Consider the following 24999-nt stretch of genomic DNA (forward strand, 5'->3'; position numbering starts at 1 on the left):
TATGAGCGTTAACACATACGATATCGAGTATCTCGGTGCGTGGATGTCAGACTTCGCTTACCCCAAGCCGGAGAAGCTGCTCTCATCAACATTAGTTTCCTCATCCTCCTCTTTCCCGTGCTGGACCTGTGGCGGCGCCATATCCTCACTACCGTCCAGCGCAAAGACCGGCCGTGGTGGGTGCGGCCAATCATTCCCTACATGACTCTCCTCACATCCATTATCATCAGCATTGTAACCGCGACCGAAGTGGACCCGACGCAGCCGAAGACCCCGCTAGTCCGCACCCTTTGGCGCACCAACTACGCGCTCTCCCTCGCCACCGTCATCATGGGTCTCATCTACGTCCCGCTCTGCCACTTTATGATGCACCTCGGCCGGCGCGGCACGATCTACCTCACGTGTCTCCTCCTCCTGTGCTTCATCACAGCGCTGTACCGCGTCATTCAGCTGCACACCGAGGACCCCGACGCGCCCGTGCGCAGCCGAATCGCATTCTACGTCCTAGAAGGAGCTACCGACTGGGCATGTCTCGCCGCCATTCTCGCCGTCAACTTGAATGTTTGGTTCCCTGGCGAACTCGCGTGGAAGAAGGAGCCGTACGAGCCAGACGAAGCCGCCATGACCGCCCCCGCCCCCATGGTGCTGGTGACACTACCCCCTCGGAGGTCCGATGGCCGAGCCACCAGCGTCTAGGGTAGCGTAACGACTGGGCTAATGTACACCGAACTTGTAGAGGAGTGCTACACACGTACATGGAGACGACGTGAATTGCAACTGCACAGTGGCAAAGAATACATGTCCTGAGGTCACCGCCACGACTGTGGTCCTCTCTTGACATTGTGTTCAAGCGGGCGCATAGAGAGCGTCATCCTTCGAGGTCATACGCCGAAGATCTACTTGCCGAAGTCGTCGCGGACCAAGTGACTTTCCAGGGGTCATTGCGTTCAACTTACAGGGCGCTGGCCAGCTAGGTGCAGTCAAACCGCATAGGGCGGAATCACCCGTATCCTTACCTGCATGAGTCTCTCTCTACCCTCGTCGTCTTCGCTTTCGTTCTCGTCACCCTCATGGTCATTACGAGGGATTCCAATTCCCATGATGGCGCTGGACTGTGGCAGAGAAGAGTAATGTGGCGGGAATGTGGTATGATTGTGGAATGTGGCGCGTTTCCCACGATGTAGAGCACCCTGCCTCCTAAAACTAATACCGTTGGGATATGAGAGCCCCTCGCATGCTCTGTTCGTCGAAACACTACTAAGAAGCAGCCACCTGGCTCATTAATGCAAGCCGGACACAAATTCTTTCATACAGCCCCCACAAGAGGCGATAGTGTGGATGTACAGCACCACTACTGCGAAGGAGGGTCCAGAGTAGGGCGGCGCTCGGCGGGGGCGGCGAAGTCGTCGGCATCGTCCGGCGTAGCCTTGGCGGCGGGGCCGTCGAAGATGACGGCAATCTCCTCGAGCGAGTGGCCCTGGGTCTCGGGGAAGTAGATGAAGATGAGGACAGCGTGTCAGCGTGAACGTGCAGCCTGCTTACTACCGACGATGACCTGGACACCGAGGAAGAGGAAGTAAAACTTCCACTCGAGGGCCTCGAGAGCGATGGGGTTGATGAATGTGTTGATGAGCGTGGCGCTAAGCGAGCAGATGAGGAGGAGGGACACGCCCTTGGACCGGAGCGAGAAAGGCAGGATCTCAATCGGGTACGCGAGGAGGAGCGGGGTGAACTACAGTCAGCGATGTCAGCGGGGTTCCGTACGGCGATGGCGTAGAAGCTGAACTGGGATTAGCGGGCACGTTGGCAGACAAGCTGACGCACATAGATGAATAGGAAGGCTAGGACTGGGTACGCCGCCGCAGAATTGCCGTTGGCGAAGAGCGCTGAACCGAGGGTGATGATGGCGTACGAGATGAACTGCCCCATAATGCTTGTGAGCCAGATCTTCCGCCGGCCGAATTTTTCACAGACGAGCGCGCCAGTCATGGCCGAAATACCGTTCCAAATCTGCAGGCAGCCGTTGTAGATGGTCTGGTAGACGGGGTCGGTGATGCCGACCGTGTTGAGGATGGCGACGACGTAGAAGGTGATAATGCCATTACCGACCCACTGCGCGGCAAGGCCAGTAGTCACGATGATGCCTAGGCGCCAGCGGTTGCCCTTGGTCTTGAAGAACGTGGAGAACGTGGTCGACTTGGCCGCCTGCTCGATCTTGATGCTTTGCTCGATTTCACGCAGCTCCCACAGTACGAGCTCGTCGTCCATCTTGCCGTTGGCGTGGTACTTGGCGAGAATCTGGTGGGCCTCCTCCACACGGCCCTTGTTGACGAGCCAACGTGGACTCTCGGGTACGAACCAGATGAGCGAAAGCACGATCACTGGCACGACGTTGTGCAGGAGTAGAGGCAGGCGCCAGCTCCAGTCGTTGTCGATGCCCTTGAATGTGCCGAGGGCGATGAAGGCCGAGGCAACACTGCCGACGAAGAAGCAGGTCTGAACGAGGGCAGTGGCCTGAGGACGGTTGCGAGGGTGAGCGATCTCAGCCGTGTATGGTGCGCCCGCGATGGTGGTCATTCCCGATCCGAAGCCGATGATGACGCGTCCGGCAATCATGTAGTTGGGGCTGAGCGGACTGGCAAAGGCAAGCGTGTTGGCACCAGCCATGAGGATGAGGTATCCGCACATCTGCCCCACCCGGCGTCCGAACTTGTCTGAGAGAATTGCGGAGGGGATGAGGCCCGGGATGGTGCCCATCGACTGTGAGGCGACGATAAGGCCAAGTTTGCTCGCAGTTGGATTGCCGAGGGCGGCGAAGAATCGGGGGTTGGCGAGCAGCGATGCAATAAGCGCACCATCATAGCCTGTTAGGTGAGCAGTGTGCCTGAGAAGAAACGTTACCGGTCTGGATCGAGCAACAGAACCCGACGAAAATGGCAAGGCATAGCTTGCGCATGCCCTTGTCCTTCCACCATTTCGGGTCCGTGTTGTTCTTGAGATGAGCAATGCCGTGCTGGACGGGCTCAGTGCCGGCTGTCATGGTGAATACAAGATGAGAGAAGAGTGAGGGGAGAAATGCCGAAGTCGCTTCGTGACATAAACAGCGTCTTATAGCAGTGGGAAGCGAGGAGAGGGCATCAACATGTACGGTAGCACTGCCCACCCCCAATGTCGACGATGAGCCGGGCACTGGGGCAATGGAACTGGAGCATTTCGTCACAGTCAACGCCCAGTGCGCCTAGGGGTGTGGGGGTCGATCCGGGGCGTCTCTGCGGCCAGTTTTGGCGCCGCTCAGCATGCCGCTTCGGCGGTCTTGCTCGGCTTGGGTCATTGAGACCGCTTCGTCTTGTGGACATGGGGCGAGGTGGCCCGAATTGACTGGTGTTACTCGCATTGCCGGATCACAAGGATCGCAGTCGAGGGCAATCACTGAGCGTTCAGTAGTCGTGAGTGACGCTGGTCGGGTGGTCGGGCGTTCGTGAGTGCGAGATCACATTCCGTACCATTTGCACAATGCCTCAACAAGTTCGCATTCGTCGGGCGCACATCAAAGCCTCGAAGGCCGGCCTGCTCTTCTCGTATGGTCTGGGTTCTCCTCCACCGGGGTTGGGCTCTTCTACCGGGTCAGTCTTGCTCGAGCTTTCACGTATGATCAGCACGCGCCCAACATGAGGCAATCTTGCTGCCGGGGCCCGGAGGCTCCTCCCCGATTGACAGATTATTCCACTGCGCCCGGTGGGCTACCGCCGCATCAACTGTGAGTTTCCGCAATTTGTAGCCGGTGATGTATGGGCAATATGAATTGCCACAGAATACCTGCGCTTCCACACAAGATTCCGTCTTGGCAGTCGTGCGGCCATCGCCCACATTGTCGCTCAAAGTCCAATCCCTTCGAGGCAAATCTTTGTGGTCTGTAATTGACCAGACCGCCATGGGGAGCACCACTGGGCAGTTCATAGGGCAGTTTTCCGTCAGAGCTCTGTCAGAGCTGGCCCTCCGTCTCGATACGATACAGCCCAACCCGGTTACTGCATGATTTTAGATGTTACTTCACCCAATTCGTACCATCGAGTACGGTATGGCCGTGACCGACGAGCGACCACGCCTGCGCCATGTTGCTGATCTGCACCAGTGCATGAGCATAAGCTATCCCATGTAACTTCTAACCCTACCTCTACTCGACAGTGAGCAGCCACCACCCGACAGCGCGGTTCTTGGCGTTGGTGACGTAGGCAAGAAGGTTCTTCGTCGGGTGCCAGCTGAGCCCGCTCACATGCCCGAGGGTGGGCACGCGCGCGACGAGCTCGCCGCTCGCGACGCCAAACACCATGATGGCAGCCTCGTCTCCGCCCGTGGCCAGATACTCGCCGTCTGCACTGAAAGCGGCGTGCCGGATCGGCGCAGAGCACTCGTCCCACGTGCGCGCGACAATCAGCGTCGTCGTGCTGAGCAGTGAGAGGCGCGCATCGTGGCCCCCAACAGCGTAGTATCTGGTGTTAGATGCGGATGCCGAGGGCAACTCACCGTCCCTGTGGATCCACGGCCAGCGCTAGCGACAGGCCTACGCTCACGACCTTGCGCGGCCCCCGCTCGAGCTGGATGAGGCGGACGTGCGCTTCGCCCTCAGCACGCACCGCTGCCTTCGCCGCGGCCTCGGCGGCGTCCACCTCTGCCTGCGTCTTCTCATGCTTCGTTGGCGAGGGCGCGCGCGACGGAACGGCGGACGCAGGCGCCGGCGTACCAGGCGCCGGCGTTCCGGGCGCAGGGGTTCCGGGCGCAGGTGTGAGCGCGGGCGTAGGAAGCGCGCCCTCGCCGGGCTCGGCCTCTGCCATTACTGCGTCACCGTCTGTTTCTGAGCCGGTATTGGCGGCGGCATCGGCATTGGTCTCGGCCACTGCGTCCGCTGACTCGTCGTTGGTGGTTGGCTCGCCATCCACGGGCCTGTCCTCAAGGTCCTCGCCTTCTTGCCCAGGCTCAGCCTTGTCTGCGTCCACGTCCATCTGGGGCCCTCTTCCTTCCTCCTCGCCCTTGTTTTCCCCATTCTCATCATCGCCCTTACCCCCGCCCTCGCCCTCGCCCTCGCCTTCACCCTCGCCCTCTCCCTCGACGGACTCGGGCGCCTCGCGATCCGGCGCAGGTTCTGGCTCCGGATCTGGTGTCGGCTCGCGCTCAACAACCTCCTTCTCCTCCTCAGGCTCTGGCTCATGTGAGCGCGCGCGCTTCGCTGGCCTGTCGACCGGCTGCTCGCGCACAATCTCATCGACGGGGTATCGCCAGGTATTGAGCGACCCGTCCTGGTTTACCGCTAGGGCCGAGCTACCCCCGTTCCCGAAACGGAGCGAGTTGACTTGCTGCCATCAGCCTCTCTTTTCACTGCCGTCTCACCTCCTCGCCGCCGCCGACTCCTGCCCCGTTGATTTGCACATCCTCGCGCTTGACCCACGCCCCGTCCTTGAGGTGGTAGAAGAACACGACGTCGCGCTCCGATCTCGGGCACACGGCGGCAAAGTGCTTGCCGTTCGGATGGAAGGCGACGTGCAACACGTCTCCGGGCACTGTGAACGTCGCGAGTGGCGCTGCTGGCGCGCGCACGTCCCACACGGCGACAACTGAGTCGCCGCGCACACCCTTGCATCCCGACACGAGGATGCTTGGGTCGCGTGGCGACCACGCCAGGCTGGCCACGTTGCCGCGGTGCGGACTGTCACCCGTAGACGGAAGCGTGCTCGCCCGCTCTGAGACGTGTCCGTCGGTAGCGGGGTGGAGGCGCAGCGTGCGCGACTCGTGGCCGACGGCGAGATGTGTGCCATCCATATTGAAGGCGAGCGCGCGGGCAAAATGCTGGCCGCCGGTGCGGATCTCAGTGGGCCTGGACACCTGAGGTGTCTAATGTCAGCGGATAGTCTTGCAGGCAAAATAGAGGGTGTCACTTGTAGGAGGAGACATGTACGCACTGTGAGTCCGCGGCTCTTCCATGAGCGCGAGGGGAAGACATCGTAACGCAAGAAGCCTGCCAACTTCTTGGAGTCTTGCTTGTCCTTCTCGCTCTTGTCGAGCTTTGCTATGGCGGCCATGTTGAATGCGATGAGGTTTGAGATGATTCAGAACAAGACAAGGCCAAGCAAGACGAGGACGAGCTGGTTGGCGACATTGTGCAGTCGAAACGCCAGGCACGCTCCACGTGAGATTGTAATGGGCTATCAAGCAATTGATTAATCCAAATTGTATTGGCTGATTAGAGTTATCTGATGCGAAAACAATGGGGCCCTTTGGGTGACGGTCGCTCGGCCCGGCCAGCGGCTAAGTCTCCCGTCTCCAACCGAGCTCTCCGTCGTGAGCTGTACCTCGCTTGGTTTCGCACACTCGCACACTCTCCTTGCCCCACAGTCCCCACCGCCATGCGCGTCCCCCGCTCCGTCTTCTACGCCACGCGCGCCGCGCGCCCGTCCCAGTCCGCCGCGGCGCACAGGCTAGCCTCGGTCCTGCGGCTCTACTCGACCGCGACGCCGGTCCGCGACTACGAGGCGCAGCTGCGCGGCGTGCTGGACAAGGCGGCGCGAAACGTTGAAGCAGGCGTGCGCGCGCCCGAAGGAGACGACCCGCGCCTCCGCCTCATCATGGTCGCCAAGCCTGGCGGTGCGTTCCCCGGTGATGTGGCTGACGGCAGCGGGGAAGGGTACACTGAGCTCGCGGTGCGTCGCGTCGTGCGGCCCGGTCCGCTACAGCACAGGACTGACCCCAGCCTCGTTAAGAAGTACAACCTCAACTTCATCTCGACGGGCGATGTGCTGCGACACGAGATCGGCGCCGGCAGCGAGCTGGGGAAGCAGGTGGAGAAGATTGTGGCCGAGGGCGGTGAGTAGGGCCTGGCGGAAGATGGGCGGCGATGTGTGTGGTTGCTGTGTGCGGTGTGGCCGATAGTAGCGGCGTGCTTCCAGCCGTGGCGTGCTTTTGTGCTCTTTGAGGCTGATGATCGGTGGGCTGTCGTGAATGGCGCTCTTCGCTCCCTCATGCTCACCGCGGCGCGTCGTTGCGTACGGAGACACCAGTCCGGGCTCGCTCCCGCTCCTCCCCTCCTCGCTGACCCCAGGCCTGGTTCCCGACGAGCTCATGGTCGAGCTCGTGCGCAAAGAGCTCGACCGACACGTGGATGCGAGCTGGATACTCGACGGGTTCCCACGCACGCTGAGCCAGGGGCGGATGCTAAACGAGGTCTTGACGTCTGAAGGCCGGCCGCTCAACCTGATCGTGAACCTCAACGTGCCGGACTCTGTAATTCTCTCGCGTATCCAGGGTGAGTACCCTCTCGAACCCAGCTTCCCGCTCGCCGCTCTGGCTCACACCAGCGCGGTGGGTCCACCTCCCCTCGGGGCGGGTGTACAACGACGACTTTAATCCGCCGAAGACGCCCGGCGTCGACGACGAGACGGGCGAGCCACTCTCCAAGCGGCCGGACGACACGCCCGAGGTCTTCATCAAGCGCCTGCGGTCGTACTACGAAGCGACGGCGCCGCTGCTCGAGGTGAGTGGCCGGCGAGCGGAGCGAGGCGGGCTCTGCAGCCTGCGAGCCACGGCGGGCCTCTTAAAGACCTCTCTGACGCCAGATGTATGCCGCAGAGTACCCCGACTGCCTGCACTCGCTGACGGGCAACACGTCGGACGAGATCTGGCCGCAGCTCATGGCGGTCGTGGCGCCGCTGCACGAACGCGCGGACGCGTATGCGGCAGAGGAGGACGCGCATGTGCGTGAGGAAGCAGACGATATGCGCGATACCACCGAGGTGCATGTCGGCGACAAGACGGCGCATATCCGATAGTGGGGTGTATGTACTTGTGTGAAGGCGGGGTGGGCGTGTGGACGGTGGTGTGGACGGGTGTGTGTGGCACGATATGTTAGATACGTGGGTGGGAATCAGCGAAAGGCAGCGCTGTAGAACAGGGGGCCGTCCACGCCTTGCGAGTCGTGTTGATTCATACTTCAGTCTAACGCAACGAGGAGTCGTCAGCATGCATAATGCTGACACGTGCAGAGAGTCCCTTCTGATCATCAGCTCGTCAGACTCACTGACTGACGCCTCCGCCACCTCATGGGTGCACAGACGCGACTCGGCTCATCGACTGCCTCGGCATGCAGCAAGTACGCGCATGTGTCCAACCTCGGCGTGTCAACTCCGCCCTCTGAAGGCATTCACGGAGACGTTTGCTCCCTTGCTCAACATCAAGACGCACTCACGACCCCTCACTCCCAACCACTTCCGAATTGTTCATATGCATGACACACAGCTATTACATTGATACCGAACACGATGCTGATGGGAGCCACGCGATTACTGCGCCCCAAACTTGGTGAAGAACTTGAAGAAGGCGACGTTGCCCGCGTCGTCGAGGCCGCTCTCGTAGACAAAGTGCGACGACACGTAGGCCGACCACGCCGCCTTGAGGTACGCAGGCTCAAGGCGCGCCATCATGTTGTCGATGCCGCCGAGCTTCTCCTGCAGCGTTGAGGGGAAGGCCCGCTTGAGGACGTTGCGGCGGGCAATCTCGTTGTCGTACAGGTCAGAGTGCTCTGCGAATGTCAGCGGTGTCTGGCGTGATCTGCTCACCAAGCGAGTCCTGGAGCTTGTTGAGCGTCTGCGAGAGCTCGTCCGAGATGGCGGTGCGGCTCTTAGTGCCCTTGGCAGAGTTCCACGTCTTTTGGATGCAGTTGAACTCGGCAGCTGCGTTCTCGCAGATCTTCTGCTGCACCTCCTTGACGTAGGCCTGGTAGAACGGCGATGGCTTGTCGGTGTAGCTCATGTTCTCGGCGTACTCGGCATCGTTGAGGGCGAGACCGGTGAGAACCTCAAGCGACGACGAGGTGACACCACCCTTGTTGGTCGACGAGTCCTTGAAGTGCACCACGCCCTTCTTCTCCATGAAGAAGCGAGCCTGCTGCGAGAAGAACAGGTTGGCGCCCTCAACAATGTACTTGAAGTTGGGCTTGCCGTCGGCGTCAACGAGGCGGTTGACATTGGTGATGTTGACAGCCTCAGGGCGACCACCGCAGGGCACAAAGAGGTCACACTTGACGCGGAGGTGGAAGGTGTTGCGGAAGTCAAGACCGTCGACGACCTCGCCTGATGGCAGCTTGACGCTGGACTGGTCGACGAGAACCTTGTAGCCCTCGGGACCAAGCTTTGACTCGTCAAAGTGGATGATCATCTTGCGAGCGCGGGCGAGGCGGACAAGCTCAGCCCGGTCAAGACCCTTGGGGTCGTAGATGACACCCGAGCCGTCGATGATACCGACAGTCCTCTCCTTCTCGCTGGAGAGAAGAATCTCGTTCGAACCGAGGTCACCGTCAGGGCCACCTGTTTGTCAGCTGAGCACTCAAGTGGATATAAAGGCTACGCACCAGACTGGAGCTTGGTGACGACCTTGTCGTTGGCGCAGTACGTCTTGAGCACGCCGAGCACGTACTGGCGGACGGAGAGCGAGGTCATGCCGTAACGGTCGTGGGGGACACCTTGCACGTTAGCGACAGTCTGACAGCAATAACTCACCGCCAAGGAGGTTGCTCTTGCCGGTGGTGAAGCCGCGCCACCAAGGAGCGCCGCGCTTCTTGGCGTGGAGGGCAGCCCAGTCCATCATCTCAGCAGTGCCCTCATCGGGGCCAAGGAAGAGGACCTCCGGCGAGTCACGGCCCGAGACATCAACAATGGGGCCCTTGATGCCGGGGGACTGGCCAGGGATGAGAAGGTCGATGAGCGAGTCAATGTACTTCTCAAAGCAGACCTCGTAGTCGGCACCGAGAGATGGCAGGATGGTGCCCTTGGAGCCACCCTCGGGAATGTCCTTGTTCTTAAGGGTCTGAGTGTAGGCAAGGTTGTAGTTCTCGTCGAAGAGGTTGCGGACATTGGCGGCCCAGTTTTCCTGGTTGCGCGAGCGGACGAGACGGATACCGCCACGAGCGACGTCACGGAAGCGGACGTGGAAGCCACGCATGTCGCTCGAGACGAAGAAGAAGATGCCGAAGGGCTTCTTGGGGTACTCAATGTCCGGGAGGAAGTTGGGGTCCAGACGGAAGGACAGCGCGACCTTGGTAGGCTGGTAGAAGTTGCACTTGAGGACGTGCTTGTTGAAGATCAAGCACGCCTCGAGGACCTGGGCGGCGCGGCTGTTGGTGGCCTCGCGCTTGATCTTGGCGTAGAGGTCCTGGTCCGAGAGGGGCTGAACCGTCTTAATGCGCTGGAACGAGAGGGTGGGGGTGAGCTGCGATGCCTCGTCGGCCGCGGGGTAGTGGACCATCGCAAAGTTGATGTAGAGGAGACGGACGAGCTCGGGGTGGGTCTGGATGACATCACGGATGAGCTCGCGGGTGAAGGTTTCCTCGCGGAAGCGAGTCTTGATCTTGGCAAGAACGTCGGCGTGGTCCGGGTTGTTGTCGTCGAGGACGTCCTTGAGCGCGGCGTACGCGGGACCAAGACGGTTGCAGAAGTGCTGGGCAAAGATCCAGCAGACGTAGGCGTAGGTGGCCTCCTGGACAGCGTGGGGCGACTCGCCCTCGGCGACCGAGAAGAACGGGTTGTCGGGCAGGCAGTAGAGGAGCGATGCCTCGCGGACGACCTGCTGGACCGAGTGCTCGATAGGGGGCGCCTTGGAGTTGGGGACAGGGCCGAGGTAGAGGGAGATGATGGTCGTGCCGTTGGCGAACTGCTCGACGAACTTGCGGGTGCTGTAGAGACCGTAAAAGTGGTACAGGTCCGAGAGGGCCGAGAAGTAGCGACGAGTGCCACCCTGCTTGTAACCGATGATGATGCGGTACTCGCGGGTGTCCTCGATCTGGAAGCTCTCGATAACGGGGCCGGAGCGACGCGAGACCTCGTCCATAATGCCCTGGTAGAGGTCGATCGTGGTCGGGGTAGCCTTCTCGAGGAAGGCCTTGTCCGACACCGACTTGATGTCGGTGGTACCCGATGCAGTCTTGGTGGCGCCACCAGCGGGGAACTCGCAGGCCGTCACGAAGTAGCAGCGGAGCTGCTGGGAGACGTTGGACGAGATAGAGCCAGCCGAGCGGTACGACTCGAGACGGTAGGCCTTCTCGGCGGTGCTCTTGTCAATGAACATGTCATCGATGCGCTTCTCGACGGTAGCGCCCGGGCCGTCCTTTGCCGAGACACCGGCGGCGGACGAGTGGATGAAGACGGCACCCTCCTTGACGCCAGCCTTGCAGTCCTCCTCGGTAGTCACCTTCTCAAGCTCGATCTTGAGAGCGGCAGGGTCGTGCTTGGTGAAGGCCAGGAGCTGAGGTTAGCAGGAACGTCAAAAGGGGGCTGGGAAATGATGTCTGTGGCTGCACGGAATCCGCGATCCGCGGAGTCCACAATCCGCTACGGATCTCTCTGGCGATCGAGGGCAGGCTCAGAGAGGTGACGATGACGGAGGAGGTAACTCACCTTGGCCGAGTAGAGACCCAAAATGCTGTCAGAGATGTTCTGAGGCGTCTCATTGGAGAAGTAGGCGTTGTCAATGCCGAGGCTGTTGTAGAACCAGTCGACCTCGCCGTTGACGAGCTCGGCAGGCATGAAGCCCGACTCGGTGAGAGTCTGGGCGACCTGGGCCTGCTGGGTGGCCTTTGCGGGGAATGGCGAAGAGATGTAGCCGCTGCTGTCAGCGATCTTGGTGGCTGTAGGGGCTACTCACACGCTGTCAAGGCGCTGGCGGGGAGCGAACTTGAGGGCGTCGACCTGGGTAGGGAGCGCGAGGCCGCCCTGGGGGGTTAGCACGCTGATAGGCATCGGAGTGGCTCGAGCGCTGCGGTGACAGCCGCTGTGGTACTCACCGAGGGGGTGGAGCCGGTGGGGGTCGCCATGTTGGCTAGGATAAGAGGAGGTGTGGGGGGACACTACACTCGGGCTGGTATCAGTGATGTTTCACGGGGAGAGAGAGGGGACGAAGCGTGACAGACAGCACAGCCCAGCCGTTCAAGCCGTTAGTTGTCGCCTGAGGCAAGGCAAGACAAGGCTTGGGGCCGTGACAACTCACATCTGCCGAAAGAAGAGACGGGAGAGGAGAGAGAGACGGGGATGTCGACGTGGAGAAGAGAGACGGCGATGGCAAGCTAGATGTGAGCTGACGAGCTGGGACGATGAGAGGGTGAGAAGAAGAGAAGAGGATGGATGGGAAGAGAAGCAAGGTCAAGAGAGAGAGCGGATGACGCGTCTAGTGCTTGTCGCCGGCGGCTATTGTTCTTCCTTTCTCTCTCTCATCCCCATTCAACAGAATCGAGCATGGTAAATTGACGCAAGCCACTGTGAGTCTCGAGCCTCCTCCTCCTCTCCTGCTCTCCTACTCGAATGTACTCCTCTACTCGCCCCACGCCCCGCAACCACCAAGGCCCGGGCATGACGCCGCCACCGCTCAGGCCCTCGGCGGTCCGTAGTGTCGCGGAATCCGTTCCGCTGTTCCGCTGCCGCATGATCCGTGTGGCCGTGCGGCGGGGCGGGGCGGGGGCGGGCAGCGGATCAACGCTCCAGCGCTCCAACGCTTCAAACTACCAGAATCGTGCTCTATGCTCCAACTGCTCGGTGCACGCGCAACGCACACAGCGGACGCGCTTGCTACGCGAACAGAAGCGAGCTCGAGGAGAAAGGGCAAGCCGACCCGATGCCGATCGGCAACCCAGAGAAGACCGAACATACCTTTCGAGCCAGAGGGAGGAGGTGGGGAGATGGGACGGAGAAGGAGAAGATGGAGGAGACAAGACAAGAAGAGGACGAGACGAGACGTGGACGATAATAAACCCACACCTGCACAGCGCAGGCGAGGAGGCGAGGAGGGCGAGGTAAGCGCTGATCTGCGTACTTCGAAATGGCATTCATCGCTTGTCGAATTGTCGAATCTTCGGCATGCCCCGAGGCGTGCGGCAGAGCCAGGGCTGGGGCTGGGTGCCGGGGGCTGGCTGTGCTGGGGCAGCTGAGGCTTGCCCATTCGAAATACATACCCCAGATGCGTGCATGCGCGCGCGGGTCTGGTCACTCCTCTGTCTCTGCTGCTACGGCAGGAACACGCGGAGGCGAGCATGACAGCCGCGGGGCTCCCGTGTCATGCGGGCCAGGATCAGGGGCCCTCTGCGCTGCAGCTCTGCAGCCGCAGCCTACCAGCCTACGCAGGCCAAGCATGCCAGATCGCGTTGCGTCACTCCTCGTGCAAGGCATGAGAAACATGCTCCGTCTCCCGAGGCTCCGGCCGAGGGTTCGAGCTAAGTGACCGATCCTGTCGACCGATGTTGGCATGTTAGGATCAGCGGTCTGCGTGCCAGCCTCGTCCAGATTTAGCTGGGTGCTGGGTGCTTGGGTGGTGAGTGTTGGTCGCTGCTGTTTGCCGCTGCCGCTGCTGCTGGCCTCCGCTGGCCTCCGCTGCTGGTGCTGTCGACCGTAAGCAGCAGAAGCCCTCCTCGTCCAGCTTGCCATCCCGCGCCACCGCCACATCTCACCTCGTAATCATGCACCATGCATCCAGCCCAAGACCAAGACCAAGGGCCAACAATCATCCCTCCGCTACTCGAAATTCCCATTCGAAATCGGCCCACGGCCCACGGCGCTCGTTACGGCCTTCCGTATCTGATCCCGCTGATCCGGGCGCGGGCGGCCGGCAGTCCTGGGGTGGCAAGGTTCGGCCTAAACCCCAGCTCTGAAGCCGAGCCGGTCAGGATCAGCCGCGCTGGGCCAGCATTGTGGGCGATGGGCGAGCCTGCCTACGCGCGCTGGGCGAGGCTGGCGATCCTGGCCCAGCTGGAGCTGGCCGATGCTGAGATCGGTGTCAGAATCCCACGGCGTATACGCGTTACACCGTGGAAGCACTCTTCGTGGCGTGGCTGCGTCGAGGCGGAGGCTGAGCTGGCTGAATGATCCTGTTTGGAGAAGGTCTCCGCGCTTTGCCGAGCCGGCGGCACAGGCACTTTCGACGTGACGTGGAGAGTGGAGATGTGGGGTATGGCCACTGCTCGTCTGCTCAATCCACCAGGACACGCCACCAGTCATCGTTCCAACACATCCTCTACATACACCCCCACGGCGCCCACGCTCCGTCACAAAACCAGATGCATACACTACTCGCTCCCCATCACGAACAGCACCTGCGCCGGACGCACAAACATGGCGCGCGGGTGTTCCGGCCCCGCACCGTTCGGCATGGCAAACGGGCTCGCGGCGCGCGCAACGCCGCCGATGCCGAGACCCAGCCCGCCGAGCCCGAGCTGGTTGGGCGCGCGGGGACGGGCGCGCGGCGACTCGCCCGCAGAGCGCCGCGCCAGCTCGTCGGCTATCAGCGCGATGCGCCGCGCGCGTTCCGCCTTCTCGGCCTTGTCCTCAACGAGCGGCGGTGTGAAGTGGAAATAGCGGAGGCCGTCGATTACGGGCGCGGGAAGCGTGTCAAAGCCCTTCTCGCGATCCTCGAGCTCGACGCCGACCCATGCGCCAGGTTTGGATGCTAGTGTGCCCAAGTACTTTACGTTGGCGAAGAAGCGGCGGCGGCCGCGCGTCACGAGCGCGGGGATGCCGACGTGCAGCGCCACGCCGGGGCCAGTGTACGGCTCGGATCCGTCGTCCTCGGGCTCTGGGAGTGGAGGCGGCGGGAGCGGGGCGGGCGCAGCCTTCTTTGGCGGGTCGAAGGCGTGCGCGGGGTGCCAGCCACTGTTGAGCGAGCGGAGCGAGCCACTCTCGCTGGCAACGCGGGAAATGACGCTCATCGGGCTTGATGAGTACGAGGAGCGCGGGGAGCGCGCGTTTGCAGAAAGGTAGCGCGGCGGTGACGGCGGCGAGGTTGCACTGCCGCCGGGCGAAGATGCTGGCGGGCGCGCTCCCGGAATTGGGAGGGGGGAGCGCGCGCTGGCGGGAGAGGAACGGAGCGCGGGACGGAGCTGGTCCGTCGACGCGGGTGAGCGCAAGTGCCCCGATGCAGGCCGCAGCGCATCGGCTGACACGGGGGAGCGGAGCACCGGCGCTGGAGCAAAGGAGGACGGAGGCGGGTGGACGACGTGCGACGCAAGGGGCTGAGGCGCCGAGGCTGTCGGTGTGGCTGTGCGTGTTGACGGGAAGGGCGAAGCTGGTGTAGGCGTCTTGGCCGTGCGCTCTTCCGAGTCTCTTCGCAACATGAGCGGCGGCTCTGTTACAGTGGTCTCTCTACCTCTCTCTCTAGCCGTGGGTGTGCTGTCAAGTGGCGAGAGAGCGCGGACCAAGGGCGTTTGCGGACGCAGAGGAGTCTCCGCGCACTGGCTGTCTGTTTCCGTAGAGAGGCCCGAGGCGTCAACTTCATCCACAGAGATGTCGCCTGTAATCGAGTCCGTGGCGTCCTGGCCATCTGCAACTGGTTGCTCGGCGACATACTCGTCAACGGAGCGGTCATCACCGTCATCGAGGCACTCCTCAGACTGGTCCGAGTGCTCAGAGATAGCCGTGTCCACAACAGAGTTCCTCGACACCACGGATGGCGCAGCGGACACAGAGTCCTCGTACAAGCTATCCCGCGCCGACTCCTCGTAGCTCCGCTCGCTCGGCTGGTAGTTGCTCGCCCGTTCGCCCTCGGAATCGCTCGGCGCCTCCTCCATGACCTTAAGGATGGCGACGCCTTCCTCCTCCTCGTCCTCTTCAGGCACGCTGACCTCGACCACGACCTCGGCCATAGACCGCCGCCGCAGGCTCTCCGGGACAGGCGGCACGGGAGGGATCTTGTCCTCCGAACCTGAGGGCGTGCGCTCGCGCAGTTCACGCCGCTCAAAGGCCAGCTCGGCGTCCTCGTCCAGCACCAGGATGGGCTCTGTCGCATCGCTCACACGCGGTGTGACGGCTTCTGGTGGGCCTTCGGTGCTGCCCGAAAGGGAGCGCATGGAGGGGCGCTGGCGCGGGGCACGCTGGCCCGCGACACCAGCGACAGAGGGAGGGAGGGGCGTGGCGCGCTTCCACGGCGTATGCGTGGAGGAGGTTCGCTGGCGCGGTGGAGGCGTGGCCTGCGCATTGAGAGAGGTTGCGCGACTGCGCGGAGTGGCAGTGAGCCGCGAAGAGGAGGCGCTTGGCGTGACAGTCTTGCCCGCTGTCGTAGGCGTCCTGGGCACGGGCGAGGAGCGTGCGCCTGCAGACGAGCGCGACGCGAGAGACCTAGTCGACGCCGACGTCTTGAGGGCGGGAGGTCTCGATGAGCTGGCTGTCGCCGCAGTCGCTGACGAAGAGGTGGATGGGGTTTTGGCCGCCAATGTCGACGCAGACTTGGTCGTGCTCGTGGACGCCTTAGCTTCGGCAGTGCTCGGCGCCGTCCTGGGAGTTGGTGTCGCCCTTGCAGGTGTTGCAGCCTTAGACACTGGTGTAGCAGCTTTCGTCGCCCCCGTCACCGCAGCCTTACTCGTCACCTTGGGCACTGGTGGCATTTTTGTGGAGCTCGGCGTCGTCCGTATCGAGCTTGTAGATGCGCGAGGCTTGGGTGTGGCGCTCGCAACTGACGCCGCAGAGGCGCGGCTCGTAACGGTCCCGACACTCGGCGCGAGCGAGGACATGCTCGGCGCGCGGGAACGCGTACTCGTCGTCGACATTGTGCGTTGCCGTGACGCAGCCGTGCCCGCCGCAGTCGTTCCAGGTCCGTTACTTGGCCCCGCTGAGGTGGTGCGGCTTGCTGTAGACAGCGTCCGCGTGCGGGTCGTCGGCGTAGTTTTCGGCTCAGCAGGGGCCCGACTCGCTGTGGAGACGGTCCGTGTCCGTGCTGTCGAAATCGGCTTCGTCTCGGTTGGCGGCACGCGGCTCGCGCTCGACTCAGTCCGAGGGCGGGTGGTGGGGGATGCAGTGGCGGTGGCAAGCTTGTCCGTTTCCGACGGCCGCGCGGAGGAAACAGTACGTGTCCGTGTTGCAGCAGTCGCAGGCTTCAGGTCTGGCGCTTTGGAAGCACTGGAGAGGGTCCTTTGGCGCGCTGCGGCCGTCGCGTCACTCAACCGGCTCGTCGCTGCTAGTGGGCGCGCCGGCTTGGCCGCGTCGCTCACGCGGCTCGAAGGCTTCGCTTCAGCCTTGCTTGCGGTCGAAGCCGTCCTTGCACGCAGCGTAGAAACGGCTGCCGACTTAGCGGCGCTGTTCTCGCTGCGCACCGGTTTGGTTCCGCTCGGTTTTGGAGCTGCCTTGGTGGCTGAACTGGTCGTGGCAGTGGGCATGCGCGCTTTGGACGTTGTCGCTGCTGCTGCTCGCGATGTGCGTGACGTGGCCGAACGTACTGACGCGATCGAGGGCTGGGTGCGTATACTGTGGGTAGGGGATGTGGGGGTGGATGGTTGGGATGTGGTGGAGGGGTTGCGTGAGTGTGAGGGTTGTGATGATGGGGTGCGCGTGTGGATGGGTTGGGACGAGGATGGGGTGCGAGAGTGTGATGTGGGAAGACGGAGAGGCGCCGGCGACTCGGCTCTCGGAGTGGGTGAAAGGGGGGATGAGATGGCTGGCGAGGACGGCGTGCTCCCACTGCCTGGCCGCGTGACGCGCCCAACGCCCGTTAGAAGCGGGCGGGGAGGGCCGCTCATCACCTGCCCCTGTCGACTGGGAGTGGGGGAGTTCTGGCCCGAGCGCACGCCGCGCTTGGACCCAACTGTCACGATGGGCGTTTTCTCGGCTGCCGTCGGGGAGCGAGCTTGGGGACCAGTCGGTGCCGGTCTCTGCAAGGTTGGTGCCCGCGCCGACGTCGAGGTCGAACTGCTCACGGATGCCGAGGAAGAAAGACGAAGCCGTCTGAGCCCGTTCGGTTCTGTGGCCGTGTCGGACAGGACAGAGTTGCGCGCAGATGTCTGTCGTGCTCGCTCGCCGAGGCCATGAGCCCGTGACTGAGTGCGCGGAAACCCGTTCTCGCGCGCGCGAGGGAACGGCACCTGCGGGGTCGCGGCCAACTCCTTGGCTGGCACATCGATAGCTTGGGTCAGCGACGTCTCCAGGCGAACATACCTTCAGCAATCTCCTGAAGAGTGCGGGGTTTGAGCGTACTGAAGCCCCCCTCGCTCTGGATCGCCATCCAGCGCTTCTTGATGTGCTTGAGAGTTGTGTCCCTGGCCACCTCGACCTTGTGCCGATTAGCGGAACGCGTCGGCAGTACAGCCTCTAGCGATGTCGGGTCGACCTTGCGCAAAAGCGCTGTCATGATCGTCTCATAAACGGCTGGCGCAGACACGTATGTTGGCGACCGGCCCGTCATCTCGACAACCTCGCGCAGGAACGAGTCGAGCACCTCGTCACTGAAGCCCTTGCCGGAAAACAGTGCCCAGAGCTCCTTGGACTCGCACACCTGCGGAAAGTTGGACAGGAGGAGATCTCTCGCACGCTGCTGGATCGGCTCAATCATCTCGTGGACTGCGTCGACCCAGCCGCTCGTGTCTTTCCCCCGTGTTGATGTGGAGTGGTCGATGCGGCGCCGGATTTGAGCGATGCCGCGGAAAGCGCCAACCACGCTCGACGGCGTCATGCTGGCGACCACGTCCCGCACGAGATCATCGCGCTCGGCCTTGTCAGCCATCGCGATCTCGCGGCCCCACGTCTCGCCCCACCCGCGGAGAACAAAGCGGCGAGCGCGGCGCTGCAGCTCGAGAGCGCCTATGTCGCTGGCGCCAGCGAAACGCCATACTCGTGGGACGCGGCTGAGGCAGCGTCGGCAGTGACACCGGTCGTAATCGAGGCCGTGACAGAAGTCGTGAACGATGCGTGACTCGATCTCCTGAACAAGGCAGTCGAGCTGGAGGTATTCTGCGGCGCGGTATATTTGGAAGGCGGTGAGGAGGTCGTACGAGCGGTTCGAGAAGTCGAGATGACCCGCATACATCCACCCGAGGCAGAAGTGGAGTGCGGCAGGGGTGAAGGGTGGTGTTGGCAGGTGGACGTCGGCTGTGGATGGACGGAAGTCTTCGTTGAGGAACAGCGAAGCGAAGTAGCGTGACCGGCTGACAAGCATGAAACGGTGGGCGGTGAAAATAACCGTAGCAGCAAGGCTGTCATCTGAAGCCCCCGAGCTGTCCGAGTCGTACCCCTCGCCGTCTGGTGCAGCGAGGTGGATACGCACGTCGCAGTACAGCTTGCTGGTCCACATGTACGTGAGGTCCTGGCCGAGCTTGTCACGGCGCTCTGACGCGTCGCCGCGGCGCCCCAAGCTATCGCGCAAGCTCGTGCTCGAGTTGCCGTCGCGCTCGCCCGAGATCCACTCGACAACATCGCCAAAGCCCTCGCCCGTGTACAGCCACTCGAGCTGGGCTCGGAAAAGCTCGGGCGCATCCTCGTGCCGCAAGCGCAGTACACCGTCCGCGCTCGAGCCCGCGATGCTGACTGTTGGTGCGCGGAGCGTGCCATCGCTGGCTGCAGTATCGACGGAGAGCGACGAGGCCGCTCCGCGCCATATATGTGGTGAGGGGGAGCCGCGCGCTGAGCTGGCGGATAGGAGGTAGGGTGTGGAGGAGGGCCCGCTGAGGCTCGTGGGCGAGCGGGCGAGTGTGATGCTTTTGGCCCCTGTGATGAAGTAGCGATCCTTGAAGGCTTCTGCGTATGTCAGCGCGTGATGAGCGGGGCAACACGAAGCGTTGCACAGAACAGACGGCGAAGTGAGATGGGCTGTGAGGCAGCTGAGACGGGTGACGAGGAGACCGCGGTCGTGACCATCACAACCGCGTCACCCCCCTACGTCCTCTGCCGCAGCGCCTCCACTTGGGGCAAATGCCCCGGAGACGCGCTCAACCCCTCGAGCTTCGCGACTTGAGCCTCGCGCGCAAGAGATGCGACGCAAGTAGCGTGCGCTGCGGAGTAGAAAAATGTGGAGAAAGGGGGTTAGGAAATTAGTGAGAGAGTTGACAGTAACGCGAGCCCGGTGGCAAGGAGCGCGCGCGATGGCAAGTACGCAGAACAGGGCTCGAGCTCTAGCGAGTTAAACCTACTAGGAGCGCGGACGTAGACGATAGCTAGAGTGAGCGCGACCAAACGGAGGTGGTTAACGCACCCTTGTGTGCCCATACACGGTCGCCGGCATCGGTTTCCCAAGACACGTCGGGGAAGCGGTCCCTTGCGTCGTCGAAGAGCTGGCGGAGGTCGCTTGCCCAGAGGGCGATGCTCTGGTGGACGCGCGCGTCGACGTCTGGAAAGGGGGTGGGCGGGCCCACCTGTGAGCGTGTCATGGGACCGCCACGGGTGGGAGGAGTGGGTGGGGGGGAGTGATGGCGAGAGCGAGGCAAGCAGATGGAGAGCAAGAGGATTGTGATGAAGAGAGGAGGAGGGAGGGAAGGAGGGGGCCGAGTGTTAGGGCTGGATCGCTGGCACGCACGGTGGTACACTGCTCATGCAGTCGTTCCTGGGACGCGTGGGGTCAGGGCCCCCCCGCCATAAGCCACTCGCGTGGCTCCCATCCCATCCATGTCTTTCAACAAACAAATCATTCACACTCTCCCTGGTCATGTCATCCACCCTCAGAGCGCCTCAGAGTCTTCAAGCAACAAGTAGATCGAACAAAACGGCTTTGTTTGCATATCCAAAACGAATAGACACACGAGAAACGAAGATTTAGGACGGGGTATTAAGATTTCGCGTGTACGATTAGGCACTGAGGCGCTGCGCGAGCACAAGAGCGACCAGGAGGCCGGCGCCAAGGGCGCGCAGTGTTGCGTCGCCGCTGAGGCTGAGCGCGTGCGTAAGGTTGAAGGGGGTAGCGTCGCAGAGCGCAGCGAGGTAGATCGCCAGGCGGAAGATGGCGAAAGTGAGTGCGTCGACGGTCGGCGTCGGCGGGTGTGCGCCTGGAGTTAGTCCATTCTGGCCGAGAGTACTGAGCAACGCACTCTGGTACCGCGTAGTGGCGCCGCGGCGGTGGTTGATACCCTTCTGTGGAACGAAGGATACGAGCGTGCTGAGCGCGAGCGGGGGGATAATCGTCGCACCGATCCTAATGTTAGGTGTTGGATATGCGGAGATGCTCACCACCAAGTGAAGGCGGGCCAGATGTCCGAGCTGGGCCAGAGGTGCGAAAAGCGTGGGAGGGCAAAGGTCCACGCTAGAGTCGGCGACCACGAGAACGCGTTCTCGAAGAAGGCACTGAACGAGCCGGGGCGCGAGTATCTCGGCGGGAAACTCAGCGTAACATGGTGGAACGGCGCGATGCGGTAGTACATGACGGCACCCTCGAGCGCGATGGCCGCGATCAGAAGATTGCCGGGCTCGGAGAGGATCTGAAGTCAGAGTATCCTTGAGAGAGAACTTGCGTCGCGCGCGTTGCGCCAGTGGCCTTCGGTGCTGTGGAGAGCGGGGCCAAGGACGCGGCCGACCTTGTCAGCCGTGTCGCGGAGGCGGCGGATGACGGTGCGCGTGTCCGTCTCAACGAGAGCAAGGACATCGTCCGAGACCTCAAGAGCCGCCTCGGCAGCATCCTGGGCCGCGGCGCGAAGGAGCTTGACGGAGCTGGGATCAGCGGTGAGTGTTTCGCTGACAGCGCCGGTGAGGCTCACGCAGGCGAATCCGGGAGCGGTACGTTGGCAGCCTCTGTGAGCCGATCCGTGGCCTTGGCCAGGGAGCGACGGGCGCGAGGCGTCTTCTCGCGGGCGGGGCTGTCGCTGTCATCGCTGGCATCGGCCCTGCTGTCAGACTTTGAAGCGTTGATGCTGCGTACTGGCTGCGGCGGGTGCGGCGGTACAGTCCCTCGAACTTGGGGTCGGTGCGGTACTTGTCAGCCTCCGAGTCGAGGCGGCCTTGGATATCCTCGCGAAGAGTTGCCATGTTCTTGGAGGACGCGTCGTCAACGCCTAGGGCTTCGGCGATCTCGACGAGATCGGCCTTGCGCTTCCCGATGAGGGAGCCTGAAAAGGTGCTGGAATCAGGAGGGCGGAGAAGCGGGTAAGCGGTCGGCTCACGACATGGCACGAGTGCGTGGAAGCAACCAGAGTTGAAGGGCGGTAAACTAGGACCGGATGAGACCGGATGCGGTTGATGAATGTAAACAAGAAGACGAGGGGGATGTGGAAGAATGTGGAGGTCGAGTTGTTTGTTTACACCTTTTGGCCCCAATCGCCTCGGTCGTGTCCCGTCCGCCCCACTTCCACGCGATGACCACGCGGGAAGCACGTGACTTCCACGTACCCCTCCACCTCACTCTTCCACCGACAAGAAGAGACGTCTACTCCGACTCCTCTTGTTGCAACTCCATCTATTCAACTCCTCAACCATGGCAGACCACGTTCACGGTCCCAACTGCTCCCATGGTCACGACCACGGCCACAGCCAAGGCCACGGCGGCCACTCTCACGGCCCAATGGGCAGCCCCCAGCCCATGCAGGTCCAGGTCGACCCGGCGATGCAGGCTCTCCTCGACAGCCTTCCCTCGCGCACCATGCCGATCGCGTTCGTCGACGTTGCGATTCCCAACACGCAGCCGCCACAGGTTCAGAACATGGCCGTGTGCGCAGAGCACAAGCAGCCCGTTTGCGACGTTTGCGACGTCAACTTCACCCCGCTCAACTACATGCAGCAGTTTATGAAGAACGCGCCGCCCGAGGCCGTGCCGCCACCGCCTAATGTCGCCCCGCCTCCGGCGCGCGCTGAGCAGATCAAGCAGGTGAAGGAGGCTGGTAATGTGAGTTGCGTTGAAGCGAGCAGAGGGTGTCGGAGGTGATCCAGCAGCGAGCTCTGGAGGAAGGAAGGTGGCTCGTGGTCGCTGGGCAACGAGTGCCGGTGGGGTGGAGTGTCCCCTTTGGGCAACCGAGACAGGCTGGCGGCGCAAGATGCTCCACTACTTGATGCCTGCGTTCGGTGCGGCGCCAGGCCGGTCGAAATCCATCTCCTCGCCGCTACCAATCCGACCCCGCTAACACCAGACCGCATTCAAGGCCGGCAACATCCCCGCCGCAATCAACAACTACTCGAAGAGTGCGGACATGGCGCTCTCGCGTCCGCCGTGGGAGGTGGCCGCGCTTTCGCGGGACGAAACTGCGATTGCGCTGTGCAATCGCTCGGCGGCGTTCGCGGCGGCGGGCGCGTGGATCAACGCTCTGGCGGATGCGGAGACGGTCATCGCGCTCAAGCGGCCCTGGACGAAGGGGCATTTCCGTCGCGCGCGCGCCTTGGTGGGAATGGGCCGTTTCGAAGACGCGCAGGACGCCATCATCGACGGTCTCCAATTCGAGCCTGACGAGAAGGATCTGAATGCCTATCTCTTGGAGGTCAACGAGCTGGTGCGTAAGCGTGACGCAGGCGAGCCGCTCGAGGACGTCAGCGACGACAAGTTTTCTCCACTGGGCCCCGGGGCGCAGACGCCGAGTCGGAGCGGGACAGCGACACCCGCCAGGGCAGAGCCCGAGGCCACACCCCACAAGGACGCGACGGCGAACGCTAGTGAGCAGAAGACGGCGACGGCCGCGGCGGCATAGAAGCGTGCCGGAGAGCAGATACCATGACTTATTTAGGATACCCATGCATTGCGGCATACCGCAGCCGCAGGATGGCGCTCGGTGGAGAGAGAGGGATGATGTCGATGCGCTATGACCGCCTGTGGAGGGCGATGCCACCCGTCAGAAGCATCAGTGCGCCACTCGCCCCCGCCCCGACAGCGGTCGTTTGCGTCGTCGATGCCTCGAGTGTCATCTCTGATCTTTTCTCTTCTGCTCTTCTGACTCTCCCCTCTGATCTTTTCTCTGATCTTTCTCTGGCCTTTCTCTGAGCTCTGGTGTCTGGCCTCGGCGACTCGACAGCCTCCAGACCTCGTTGGATCACATCGCGGGCGCAACACAGCACACACGACCCACACCAATCTCCACGTCACTTCTCCCACCCACCTCCTCCTGCTTCCCCCGTCTATCCCACCCATCCCCTTTTTCTCTCTTAAAGCCTTCCACTTTCCTTTCCCTCCTCTCGCATCCTCAAACGCCATGTCCACTCCAGGCTCGACCTCGCCGCAGTCGCCCCTGCAGCGCGCCCGCGCCGCCGGCGCCGTGCACGCCGCCCGTGCCACGGACGCCCTCACCGCCGCTCGCACCAAGTTCGACCAGGCCGCCGCGCACCCGCACGCCCAGCGCGCCTACGCCATTGCCGACGAGCAGGTGCGCGCACTCCGCCGCGCCCTCGGTGGCTCGGAGAGCGTTGTGGCCGCTGAGAAGGCCACGGGCATCGACCGCGTCCGTCTTGTCGCGGGCGCCCTCGCTGCGTAAGTATAGAGCCGTTGGCACTGAGCGACTGAGTGGCGCGAGTGGTTGTGATGGTGTAGGAGGCGAGGCAGGCATGGGATCGCCGAGGGGCGTGGGACGCAACGCCCCTTCACCTCCACGCTCCACGCTTCACACGCCACACTCACAGTTGAGATGCCTCCACGCCGCCACTGCATGACTCACACCAGTTTCATCCTCCTCGTGCCCCTCAACACGTTCGGCATGGCGCAGGCCACGACGTCGGCGCTCACCCTCATCCTGCCGGCGTACAAGGCGCTGCTGATCCTGGAGCGTGGCGGGCCGACCGAAAACCTCCTGGCTTACTTTGTCGTGCTGGGCTACTTCCAGGTCCTTGAGAGCCTGCTCCTTCCCATTCTCGTTTCCCAGATCCGTGCGTGCCCAATAACGTATTCCACTTACTCAAGCCCGCTACTACACCGTCAAGCTCGCGTTCATGATTTACCTTGCTCACCCGCGCACTAACGTGAGTGCGCCGCCAAGCACATCTCACTCCAGGGCGCCATCAAGGTCTACAACATCCTCTTCAGCCGCAAGATCAAGACGCCGCCCATGTCGCCGTCGCCGCTCTCGCCCATGTCGCCGACGTGGCCCGGCTCGCCCAACGGTCTGGACGACCGTGGCCCGCTCAGCCCGGTCTCGCCCACGCGGGCTGCCGGCGTGCCGCTTCCCCAGAGCCCGTCGCCCCAGGACGACGTCTTCTCCGCGAGTGGCTTCACGCGCATCCCGCGCGCCGTCAAGGAGTAGACGCCAAGTTGAGCCGGCTCATACACGCAGCCGCTACCGCATGTGGCACGCAACAAGACAAGACGTGCAGACGAGGGGCGATA

At 62.6% G+C, this 24999-nt stretch overlaps 8 protein-coding genes across 8 annotated transcripts; 3 read left to right on the top strand and 5 right to left on the bottom strand.

The window, feature by feature from the left end:
• Nucleotides 1-1351: 1351 nt before the first annotated feature.
• Nucleotides 1352-3040, bottom strand: COLE_07295 (uncharacterized protein; the record flags this gene model as incomplete). The annotated part of the gene is made up of 5 exons (XM_018421128.2): nt 1352-1509; nt 1543-1732; nt 1765-1785; nt 1825-2864; nt 2902-3040. 5 exons carry the CDS (start codon nt 3038-3040, stop codon nt 1352-1354), a joined length of 1548 nt encoding a protein of 515 aa, XP_018282249.1.
• Nucleotides 3041-4174: 1134 nt separating this feature from the next.
• Nucleotides 4175-6074, bottom strand: COLE_07296 (uncharacterized protein; the record flags this gene model as incomplete). The annotated part of the gene is made up of 4 exons (XM_018425111.1): nt 4175-4490; nt 4525-5351; nt 5386-5886; nt 5955-6074. 4 exons carry the CDS (start codon nt 6072-6074, stop codon nt 4175-4177), a joined length of 1764 nt encoding a protein of 587 aa, XP_018282248.1.
• Nucleotides 6075-6398: 324 nt separating this feature from the next.
• On the top strand, nt 6399-7817 carry COLE_07297 (uncharacterized protein; the record flags this gene model as incomplete). The annotated part of the gene is made up of 6 exons (XM_018421969.2): nt 6399-6636; nt 6668-6692; nt 6743-6855; nt 7091-7294; nt 7347-7522; nt 7605-7817. 6 exons carry the CDS (start codon nt 6399-6401, stop codon nt 7815-7817), a joined length of 969 nt encoding a protein of 322 aa, XP_018282247.1.
• A 510-nt stretch (nt 7818-8327) lies between these two features.
• COLE_07298 (uncharacterized protein) lies at nt 8328-11851 on the bottom strand (the record flags this gene model as incomplete). The annotated part of the gene is made up of 7 exons (XM_018425110.1): nt 8328-8566; nt 8604-9350; nt 9395-9505; nt 9543-11283; nt 11436-11643; nt 11683-11750; nt 11822-11851. 7 exons carry the CDS (start codon nt 11849-11851, stop codon nt 8328-8330), a joined length of 3144 nt encoding a protein of 1047 aa, XP_018282246.1.
• Nucleotides 11852-12399: 548 nt separating this feature from the next.
• COLE_07299 (uncharacterized protein) lies at nt 12400-12678 on the bottom strand (the record flags this gene model as incomplete). Its single annotated transcript, XM_018421968.2, has 1 exon — nt 12400-12678. One exon carries the CDS (start codon nt 12676-12678, stop codon nt 12400-12402), a length of 279 nt encoding a protein of 92 aa, XP_018282245.1.
• Nucleotides 12679-14089: 1411 nt separating this feature from the next.
• COLE_07300 (uncharacterized protein) lies at nt 14090-20146 on the bottom strand (the record flags this gene model as incomplete). Its single annotated transcript, XM_018421127.2, has 4 exons — nt 14090-17910; nt 17943-19517; nt 19910-19933; nt 19972-20146. The coding sequence occupies 4 exons, from the start codon at nt 20144-20146 to the stop codon at nt 14090-14092; spliced, it is 5595 nt and encodes a 1864-aa protein (XP_018282244.1).
• A 2030-nt stretch (nt 20147-22176) lies between these two features.
• On the top strand, nt 22177-23377 carry COLE_07301 (uncharacterized protein; the record flags this gene model as incomplete). Its single annotated transcript, XM_018421966.2, has 2 exons — nt 22177-22584; nt 22826-23377. The coding sequence occupies 2 exons, from the start codon at nt 22177-22179 to the stop codon at nt 23375-23377; spliced, it is 960 nt and encodes a 319-aa protein (XP_018282242.1).
• Nucleotides 23378-23875: 498 nt separating this feature from the next.
• Nucleotides 23876-24916, top strand: COLE_07302 (uncharacterized protein; the record flags this gene model as incomplete). The annotated part of the gene is made up of 4 exons (XM_018425109.1): nt 23876-24150; nt 24340-24542; nt 24577-24635; nt 24668-24916. The coding sequence occupies 4 exons, from the start codon at nt 23876-23878 to the stop codon at nt 24914-24916; spliced, it is 786 nt and encodes a 261-aa protein (XP_018282241.1).
• Between the last annotated feature and the right edge of the window lie 83 nt (nt 24917-24999).

The sequence above is a fragment of the Cutaneotrichosporon oleaginosum genome (assembly GCF_008065305.1).
Source record: "Cutaneotrichosporon oleaginosum strain ATCC 20508 chromosome Unknown ATCC20508_contig07, whole genome shotgun sequence".
Classification (NCBI taxonomy): Eukaryota; Fungi; Basidiomycota; class Tremellomycetes; order Trichosporonales; family Trichosporonaceae; genus Cutaneotrichosporon; species Cutaneotrichosporon oleaginosum.